The sequence below is a fragment of the Musa acuminata genome, chromosome BXJ1-7 (genome assembly GCF_036884655.1).
Source record: "Musa acuminata AAA Group cultivar baxijiao chromosome BXJ1-7, Cavendish_Baxijiao_AAA, whole genome shotgun sequence".
Classification (NCBI taxonomy): domain Eukaryota; kingdom Viridiplantae; phylum Streptophyta; class Magnoliopsida; order Zingiberales; family Musaceae; genus Musa; species Musa acuminata.
Window position 1 is genome coordinate 37,875,001 of NC_088333.1, and position 10,803 is coordinate 37,885,803.

At 39.8% G+C, this 10,803-nt stretch overlaps 2 protein-coding genes across 3 annotated transcripts; both read right to left on the reverse strand.

Annotated features, from left to right (window-relative positions):
* Positions 1-90: 90 nt before the first annotated feature.
* LOC135679223 (protein SMALL AUXIN UP-REGULATED RNA 12-like) lies at positions 91-2,901 on the reverse strand. 2 transcript variants are annotated; one of them, XM_065192724.1, is made up of 3 exons: positions 2,668-2,901; positions 708-1,242; positions 91-429 (listed from the first exon to the last, which is right to left on the reverse strand). In XM_065192724.1, the coding sequence occupies exons 2-3, from the start codon at positions 1,141-1,143 to the stop codon at positions 401-403; spliced, it is 465 nt and encodes a 154-aa protein (XP_065048796.1). In that variant the 5' UTR covers positions 1,144-1,242; positions 2,668-2,901; the 3' UTR covers positions 91-400. The 2 variants fall into 2 exon arrangements, with proteins under 2 accessions (XP_065048796.1, XP_065048797.1); XM_065192725.1 differs by having other exon boundaries at positions 708-2,901.
* Positions 2,902-3,049: 148 nt separating this feature from the next.
* On the reverse strand, positions 3,050-4,706 carry LOC103992338 (protein TIFY 10a). The gene is made up of 5 exons (XM_009411982.3): positions 4,166-4,706; positions 3,797-3,992; positions 3,517-3,719; positions 3,390-3,447; positions 3,050-3,315 (listed from the first exon to the last, which is right to left on the reverse strand). The coding sequence occupies exons 1-5, from the start codon at positions 4,308-4,310 to the stop codon at positions 3,189-3,191; spliced, it is 729 nt and encodes a 242-aa protein (XP_009410257.2). The 5' UTR covers positions 4,311-4,706; the 3' UTR covers positions 3,050-3,188.
* Positions 4,707-10,803: the final 6,097 nt, after the last annotated feature.

Below are 10,803 nucleotides of genomic sequence, written 5' to 3' on the forward strand. Positions count from 1 at the left end.
GGCGACGACGATTTAAGGTTCATTAAAACGGAATAGAGTACCCACCTACTGTGACATACTCTAATGATATAAACATGCAGACATTAGACATGTAATAACCAACAAAAGTGGATTAATCGAAACCAAGGATCACAATAGTCACATGTTAACAGAATCATTTCTCGAGACTGTAAAGAACCAGTACAGCAAACCCATTGATTCATAAGGAAAAGAAGGGAAGAAGAAGGAAAACAGAAAGGGTTGAACCTCAAATCCTTACACGCAATACACTGAGTACATAGGATTCCAACAAATTTGTCTTAGCAAAAACGAAATCTCTATCTTTGATCAGAAGGCAACCACTTAGCTGTAAATGAATCAGGCCTTCCACACTGCAGAATGCAAACAAGTCCAAGTAGTACTATTCCTCTAAGCCTGTTGGATTTCCTTCTGCAGAAGCAAAACAGAAGAATGAATAAGTGGGATATGCTGGCATCTCACTCTACCTTTTGTTTCTCTTTTCCCTTGTAATTGAGTCAGAAGTGAGTTTTCTATTTCTTCTATTATGTTTTGGACGACCATTCCTAGGTTCCATAGAATTTAACTATCATGAAAACTTGGAATATAGACTGCTAGAGCAAGTGGTATGAAAATCTGTGCAAACTATGCAGCAAAAAGGACAAGCTTGAGTTTGGATAGACAATAAAGGGAATGAAATAGGAACTCACCATCATCAATGAGGCCCTTTTTATATCTTTCCATGCAGAGGAGAATATACTTGAAAGTTTCCACCTCACAAGGGATCATGAGCGCGCCCCGATGATCAAATCCAAACTCCTCCTCAGCCTTCTCTAGGAGCAGTTTAAACACTGGAAGGCTCAGGTAACTTGTCGGTATGACGAACCTCCGCTGCTCTGGTCCTATGTAGACCGGGCAGTGACCCTTGGGGACATCAGGTGGGGGTTGCGGGCTTTGGCAGCTCTCTTCATCTGAGTCACATTGGGACAACACATTCTTTAGGCGCTTGTCGACAGAAGGGGGAATACCAGATGAACATGGTTGCTCCTCCTTTTTACTGAGGGCAACCAATTGCCATTTATGCAGCATCTCTCTGAGTCTTACTATCTGCCAGATCCCTGTCATCTTCACACTTTCGTCGCTCATGGTGGGAGGACTTAACAAGCAATGGACACACAGAGTACCAACAGTGATGAATCAGGCACACCAAGAATCAGTGATCACAAGAATTCATAGTTCTTCTGACTGTACAAGACAAAACTTTGGTTAATTATTGGGAAGCAAAATAAATAACACCAAGATGGAGTCCAATGCCTGAATGCTAATAAAATCAAATGCAAAGTTTTAAAAAGCACAGATTTGATCAAATTTCACCTGGCACAATGTTTAATTAAGTTTCAGCTTCTAAAAATATTATCATACTCAAATCAAAGAAATAAGGCCTTTATGTAGTACCAATGTATTCTTAACCTAATAAAACTTCGTTTTAGACTGGTGATGAATCTCTATCAATTGGTACAATGACGATGCAGATCAAGGAAATATTGAACTGCTTAATCCATGGCTTGATGGGAAGGAGCACAACATTGTAACACACTGCCTGCTGCCACAAATATACAATTCAAATTTAAACTGAAGAAGAATGTCTTTGTTGAGGCATCCAAGTTGGTTAGTATATTACTGCACAAGTGATAGGTTTCAGACTCAAGTCCACATGTGAGTATCATATATCATTTAATTGAATGAAAATGCTTTTCAAATTAAAAAAAAGAAGAAGAATGCTATTGTGATGTTTCTTCTGAATCTATCAAAATGATTAGGCTTAAAACAATGGTAGCCCTCAGCTTGGGACACCCATCAAACGATTAAAACAATGACACATGGTATGAAGCAGTAAAAACATCTTCAGAACTTATGGCGATTGAACAAACATGAAGGCATGTGGTGATTAGCATCACTGTATCACTAATCATATTCCAAAATGGCCCAAAACATGGAATTTATGGGCCCTATAGACAGTACACATTGCACGAGCATAATGCAGTTGGAATTTTCTTCCTTGATTTCTTTAAATAGAAGAACGCATCAAATACAGACAATCCAGGATTATGTCTTGTAGTTTCTTGCTTCCAATTGCAAAAAGGGCTTAAATATAATCGAATCAGATTATGTGTATCTTGGTATGCATCAACAGCCTAACCTTTTCTCAAAATAATATAAAACATACTCAAATAAACACCCTAATATTTTCTTCAAATTGCAGCCGGAATGTTCTATCATCCACACAGGTTCCTTATTACATTGCCACATTACAAGAACGTCATGATTGCATCAAAGAAACATAAGAACAATTAATTTAAAGGGAAATGTATGTAGTGCCTGTACCAACTTGGCATTTTCGATCAATGTCATGTTGGCTCATAAGGTAAACCAAAACAAGCAGATGTTCCGCCAGAAAGTCATGAAATACGACCATCAACATATCAATTTCCAACAGGAAATAAGAATCTCTATTGCGTAAAGAATTGGATTGGAATAGCACCGAATCAATGTGGAAACAAAGAGACCAAAAACATCTTTTTTAAGATCAGAGCCAGAAATTGTTTAATCATGGGATCATAAAGAGGAAAAAGATTCAAGATAGGATTGCGTGCTTGGGACGGAGATCACCTTCCGAGGCATCGCAGATGGAGAGGCGTTCACGAACAGGGAGGAGATGCTGCCATTGCGGAAGGAAACGAAGGGCTGTCGAGAGAAACAGAGAAGAGCGAGGAGAGGAAAGGGAGGAGAAAAAGAAGGGCCTGTTTATAGTCGAAACTAGAATGACAGTTTTGCCCCCAACAATGATGCTTACGCCCCCTCTCTCGCCAACAGGGAATGGTCCGTCCACGTGTCAATTCATACGTGAGCGAGGCATCTTGTGCGGGATCGCCTTGCGGCGCCTTACGATTCGGGCTCCTTTTCGATTCTCTCCATCGGATGGTCAGGATCGGTTCGATTGGTATGGGGTCACAAAAGCCTTCCTTCGTCAAGCAGAGAGAAGAAGACGATGTACCAAAAGAAGGTCTTAACATATAGCAGCATCGTAAGAAACAATGGGAGGACTACTTGCACATCCCCAGGCATGTCTTGGTCTCAACCAAGCAGGATGCAGGGGAACAGTGCCTACAAATCAACGTCTTGATCTCAAGCTATCTGCTACTCTGAGAATTGCTTTCTGGTTTAGGACCCAAGCTGAGCCATGGCTGGTTCTCCGCTGGCTTTGCCGCCGCCGGCCCTGCTGATCCACCATGGACTTGATATGGTGCATGGCCCATCCTAAAAGTTCAGAGCTCAGGATCAACACACAATCATGGGGAAGCAAAGGAAAATTACGAGGGAGAAGTACCGACCGGTCCTTCCTCTTCCCAAGGAATCGGTTGAGGGAGTTCCTCCTCGCTATGGGCATGTCTGTCACCAATGGAGGATCCATGAGCATGATGTGAAGAAGCATCAAGAATGTTAACGAAGGGTAATTACCGGAAGAATTAGCCTGGCCGGGCTCTGGCAGACTACTCTGCAGCGCCACCGCCGGTTCATTCGAGGTGCAGTCAGCTGCAGGATCTGCAATGCTCTCTTTGCTCGCCATGAGCAGCAGATCTTTGGCCTTGTCTGCGGGGAAATTGTCGAACACCAGAATCTGTCCGCCGTAGAAGATCGTCAACTGGTCCTTCCCAATCTCCCTGAGGTATCCATCTTAGAATTATATTCTTTAGCTGGAAACATGAAAGAAACAGATAGTTTTGGAGCTAAATCTTACTTAGCATCCGAAGGTTTGGTAGATTCCTCTGTTCTCGGAATGGCAGAAGAGTTAAGGCTGATGGAGTGCTGGGAAACCATCAGCTCCAGAGAATTTGAAGCATTTTTATCTGTACTTTTGTCAGCATGGTGATGATCCATTCCTGAGACTTCATTTCCTGGTTTGAAGCAGATGGTGTTGGGTACCCAAAAATTCCCTGAAAGATGAAGAAAAAGGCAGAACATTAAGAAATAAGAATTGGTGAACGAAAACTTGGTTGTATTATTTCTCTGACTAAGATCAAAGTACAAACACTGCAAATCTGGGAGACTCAGAAAAAGATTCAGTGTCGAGATCAAACTAGGACACCATAGATCATTAGAATCTGACCTTTAGCTTGGTGGTCAATTGGTCTTGGAGCCAGCAGAAGACCAAGGTCACCAAAGCTGCCATTCTTCTTCAAGTACTGGCTCAAGAGTCTGCATGTGAGTGAGAAGTGGGATCTTCCCACTAACCTCTCTCCTCCTTTCTCCATTGCTTCTCTTCTCTCCTCCCTCTTACCTGTCTGCCTTCTTTTAAACCCTCCTCCTGTTTCTTCTGGTAACAGAGAAGAAACTTAGAGAAGAAGGTGAGACACAGACTGATGATATGCCTCTTTGCTTCCTGCTTTTTCGAGTGGTGGAAACAAGTGGAGGAACAGCAAACCGAATAAGAATAGCCGAAGAGAAAACACATGGCCCATGAAGCAGTAGAATAATGGATGGTGTGTGACTGTCTCACTTTAGAGAGCACAGGAAAAAGGTACGGACCGATTCATTTCTTGCTCTTCTTCTTCTGCTGCTGCTGTTCTTTGCATGGTGTACATGATGCAATCCATGTACATGTAAAAGGATCGGATACTTCACAGGAAAAGCAAGTGCTTCATCTGTTGTTGGACAAGGTGACGTAAAAGGAAGAAGAAGTGGCACGTGAAGACAATGAAAGAGGAAGACAATGGCATGATCGAGTGGAGTGAGGTGAAAGGAAGCGAAGGAGATTGCAGGTGGGTGCGTGGTGGCTTCGCCGAAGTGGTTTCGGCCGCCCATAGAGTGGCACATTTGCAACGCGTTGGATGGGGACATTTGATGTGAGATGTCACTTTAGAGTGTGGACATCTTTTATCTATTTATTCTTTATAATTAATTTTAACATGTGTATATATTCCTTCAAAATATAAAAATTTATATTATATTATATTTTATATATAGTTATATTTAATTTTTATTATACTAATACTCTTTAAAAGCTCTATTATATCAAAAATATAAGAGTATTTGTAACACTCTACTTATACTTCTATCCATACCGTATGTATACATATGATTAAAGTAAGATATTATATTTTAATTTTTTTTATTATTATCGATAAAAGTATAATATAAATTAGACAATCTTACGATTAAAACATTCTAATTTACTAGATAAAATGATGAAGTTTCGCATATACACAATATTTTTGATATTTATTAACAATTATAATTTTTAATAATAATAAAATATATAAATAAAATATATCTAAAATTTACACATACAAAATGTCTGTAGATCATCATTCATATTTGCGCAGGTATAAATTTGCACGTGCTTACTTCCCAACCCAATCACTTGAGGTATTAGTATTCTTATAAAAGAGAATTCAAATCATCACTTAGTAAGTATAAACTTTTATAGTTTTATTTAAGTGAGCATGCATTATGTCATGTATTCAATATTTCAAAATCGTTGGCATAAGATATTTAATAGTAAACTCCTCATCCTATTATTATTTTTTTAGCAAGTATATGTTAGGATCGAGAGCACTAAGAGGGGGGGGGGGGTGAATTAGTGCAGCGGAAATCTTACAGCGATTAAAAACCAAAAGCTGCGTTCGTTCAAAAACTATTATGATGCAAAAGCAAATTCTCAGTTTGTATCTAAGTGCAGTTTGCGTCTAAGCGCAGATTGCGTTTAAGCGCAGTTTTGCGTCTAAGCGCAGTTTACGTCTAAACTCAGATTTACGTCTAAACGCAGTTTTACGTCTAAACGCAGATTTACGTCTAAACGCAGATTTACGTCTAAACGCAGATTTACGTCTAAACTCAGATTTACGTCTAAACGCAGATTTACGTCTAAACGCAGATTTACGTCTAAACGCAGATTTACGTCTAAACGCAGTTTTACGTCTAAACGCAGATTTACGTCTAAACTCAGATTTACGTCTTAAACTCAGATTTACGTCTAAACGTTGAAACTTGTTTGTATACTCGCAGAAGGCAGTATGCAGTTGAAATCAAGACGTAAACGTGAACTGAAATCTGATGATTGAGCGAGGAAAGCCGATTTACGTCTGAATGAAGATTCGGAAGAACAGCACTTAGAACTTGTTCGTGAAAGCGCAGAAAGCAGTAGCAATGGAGGAGGTTTGCAGTAATGATAAAGTGCTCGAAAATAAACGCAAACCAGAGATTTAGAGTGGTTCGGTCAACCTTGACCTACTCCACTTTTGGCTCCCTCCACCGACGAGGTTGCCGACGTCAACTAGGTGCCTTCCTTCAATGGGCGAAGGCTAACTGCCCTTTTACAGTTTCTCTCCTTTTGACAGGCTCAGGAGACAACCTTTACAGACCTTTCTCTCCTCACTTTACAACTGAAAACTTGAAGAACAGAAGGAGGAGACTTAAAGGATTTACAACACTTTTGAGCTCTTAGAATCACAGAAAAGATCAAGATTTCGGTGTAGGTCTGTATCTTTTCAGTGCTGAATGGGTGGGGTATTTATAGGCCCCAACCCAATTCAAAATTCGAGCTCAAAACGATCAAATCGATCAAATCCCAGAATTCTGGGATCAGGCGGTTGCACCTCTCGACTGGAGAGGTGGCACCGCCTGGCAGAGCTCGAAGACTGAGCTCAGCCGATTGCTCTTCTCTGCCAGAGCTCGAAGACTGAGCTTGATGGTTGCATCACCTGACAGAGCTCGAAGACTGAGCTTGGTGGTTGCATCACCTGGCAGAGCTCGAAATCTGAGCTCGGTGGTTGCATCACCTGGCAGAGCTCGAAACTGAGCTCAGGCTGATGCACCTCTCTGCCAGAGCTCGAAGACTGAGCTTGGTGAATGCATCACCTGGCAGAGCTCGAGACTGAGCTCAGGCTGATGCACCTCTCTGCCAGAGCTCGAAGACTGAGCTCGGTGGTTGCATCGCCTGGCAGAGCTCGGAACTTGAGCTCTGGCGGTGCAACCTCTTGGCTGGGGCGGTTGCACCTCCCAACCCCACAGCCCAGGCGGTTGCACCTCCTGGCTGGGGCGGTTGCACCTCCCAACCCCACAGCCCAGGCGGTTGCACCTCCTGGCTGGGGCGGTTGCACCTCCTGGTGCAATCAGGGTCCGAATGGTTCACTCCATTCGGCCCACTTTGAATCTTTTCAGGGGCCCAATTGCCCCAAGATTAAGCTAATGGGATCACCTCCCATTTTCATGCTTAATCATCATGCTAACTACGATTAACTCTTAAGACAACTTCTGCAGCTTTGCTCCGATGCGTCAATCGCTTCTTCCGGCGAGTTTCCGGCCAACTTCTGTCGATCAACCGATAACCCTCGGTGATCCTTCTGCGGACATCCGGCATACTCCTGGACTTTGCGACGATCCACTTGGCGAGTTCCGACGAGCTTCGCTTGGCAAGCTTCTGGACTTCTCGGATCTGTTCTCGCTGAACCTCCGACGACCGTCCGAACTTCCGTCGAACTCTCGAACTCCCAACGTGATCCTGATCTTGACTCCGGCGCAACACCTGCTGCTTGTCTTACTCTCATCGTAGTTAATCCTGCACAACAAAACAAAACTTCGATCGAGACAATTAATCCTAAGCAATTAACCAAGTTGTCCGACATGTCATTGGTCCCTCGACGCTTCGTCCGATTCTTCGGCGCATCGTCCTCTCCTGCAGCCTATTGCCCAATCGGCCAGTTGACTCCGCAACTCCGATATCCTTGGCACAATACCCGCTCTTCTTGGCCCGATGCCCGAGTTCACGGCCCGAAGCCTTCTGTCGATACGTCGACCGATCCACTGGCCCGACGTCCAATCTTCTGACATGTTCCTTCGGCACAATATGATTTTCCTGCTTTAATTGTCTCATCCTGATCGAAGCATCCTGCGTCACTCAAAACGCAGATTAAATCATAAACATATATCAAGTAGTTTCATCATCAAAATACGAGATTCAACAATCTCCCCCTTTTTGATGATGACAACCACTTGATGACGGAGTTAAACTTAACTCCCGGAGTTTAAACAAACTCCCCCTATCAATATGCCATATTGATAGAACCTTGAATTCAAACTGAATTCAAGTCATTGCAATATTCATCATGAATACTTGCAACACGTCAACATGAACTTATGCATAAACTTATGCATCACATGTCATGTCATCAACATACTTCTCCCCCTTTGTCATCAACAAAAAGGAGAAGTACTACAATCAAGTGTGTGTGATATTGGTTCAACTTATTGCATGAAAATCATAATATCAAGTTTTATCATCATGCAATCTTGGAGCTAGAAGATTTAGCAAGTGTTATATAATGCTTAGAACATTCATGCTATCAAGTTTTAGATATTCAAGTTTTATAACATATAAGATAGCACTTTTGGTAATGTTCAAGATAGCAAGTTCTATATCATGCAAGCTAGCAAATTTGAGATGTTCAAGAAAGCAACTCTTGCTTCTTGATATATGCAAATTTGTCAAGTTTTGCTAGATGTGCAAGTTAGCATTTTTGCCTCTTGAGATAGGCAAGCTAGCAATCAAGTTTTTTCATCTTCTTGACTTGTACAAGCTAGCTATCTCCCCCTTTGTCATTGTCAACAAGGGAAAAACCCTTTACATCAATTTCTAAATCATGACAAAGGTAAGTAATCATTTTTATTTGTGCATCATTATAGTTTCAATGCACAGATTCATTAACATTACATTTCAAAAAATTTATGCATGATACCGAAAAATCAATCATCATCATGAGTATATCAAACATGATATTCAAGCATTCGTGATATATCATTTTGGCAGCATGATCATAGATATTCAAACGATGGTATCTAGAATTCATTACATCCTATTATGCATGATTATTAACTCCTCATTTGTATTTCATGCATTATTTCATTTCATCTCATAAGGAATATCAAGAAGAGTTATTGGATGATGAGATAAATATTTCATGAATACACAGAAAATCATAAGTGTTTCATGTATCCATATTATCACATGAAGCATATTATCATTTTTAAGATTCATAACATGAATAACGTTATTACTATTTCATCAAAATCAGTTTCGAGATTCACATAATATCATGAAATCATTAATCTCGATAAAATGGGAAAAACATTTTCTTTTTAAGTGATTCTTTTAACACATCATAAAAAAGAAAAACTCATTCATAATTCAAGTGATTTACAAGATATCATAAATGAATTTATCACTTGTATTTCACCAAAATCGAAAACTCTTAGAGATAGAAAATGATTGAAGCATTTAATCTGATTGAAGAATGATTCATATTTAAAGTGTAGCATTTGTCAGATCTGAAATCATCAAGTATAACTTTAATATTTTCATTGCAACATTAAGCAAGGTTTCATTGAACATAATTTTGAATGATTCTTATAAATGCCTAAAACTTCTTTAGTTTTAATTTATGATTGACTTTATAATAGCATGCTCAAATCTTTATTTTTATGTCAAAACCATACATTATATTTAATAAACAAAGACAATGAAAAATATCAAGCCTTCTAGACAAAAGCCATGTATCGTCATTGAAAAGCAATATGAAAATCATCAAAATATACATTCTTGCTTCTATAAGATTAATCTCACTAGGTGTAAAATCATTAGATTTCTATCTTGCATTAACATAAGACATGCAATTTTCATTATCATTTTCAAGATTACAAGCATGATCATATTTTTGCATTTTCATTGTTAAATTATTAAAAATATAATTTTCAACAAAATTTAAAGAAAAAGAAAAGTGCATCATGAAAAGCATCATGTAATTTCGAAGTAAATTAGGGGGATTTCGATTACCTCATCATTGTAGGCTGTTAAGGCGTAGTTTGCCGCCTTGCTTTTGTTGACTTTCTCTTCTTCGGAGGAGCTCGATTCATCCCAATTTTTGTTCTTCTTCTTGCGTTTAAAGCAAGTAGTTCCATTCTTTTTGCTTTTTAATTTTCGTTTCATTTTAAGTTCACCATCACTTGAGCTTATGCTCGAGTGGTCTTCAAATGTTCTATGTCCCAAATCCTTCCTGTTCTTTGGAAGGTTGGTTTGTTCATCATTGTCCTCATCACTTGAGTCATCGCTCAAGTGGCATTCATTTGTCCAGAGTTCCAAATCCTTCCTGTTCTTTGGAAGGTGGTTCTCAAGTTCTTCACGTGCATTGCACGTCATTTCATATGTGATCAATGAACCAATTAGTTCTTCAAGTGGAAAATGGTTCAAGTTTTTCGATTCTTGAATAGCAGTTACTTTTGAATCCCAAGTTTTAGAAAGTGAGCGCAAAACTTTGTTAACGAGTTCAAAATCCGAAAAGCTTTTACCAAGTGATTTTAAACCATTGACGACATCCGTAAAACGGGTGTACATGTCAACAACGGTTTCGCTTGGTTTCATATGAAAAAGCTCGAAATCAAGCAGTAGAATATTAACTTTCGAGTCTTTGACTCTACTAGTTCCCTCGTGCGTGATTTCAAGAGTGCGCCAAATATCGAAAGCCGTTTCACACGTAGAAATCCGATTGAACTCATTTTTGTCCAATGCGCAAAATAAGGCATTCATAGCCTTTGCGTTTAAAGAAAAATTCTTCTTCTCCAAAACCGACCATTCGTTCATCGGTTTGGAGGGAAGTTGAAAACCGTTTTCAATGATATTCCATAAATCCAGATTTAGAGAAATTAAGAAAACTCTCATTCGAGTTTTCCAATAAGTGTAGTCCAATCCGTTAA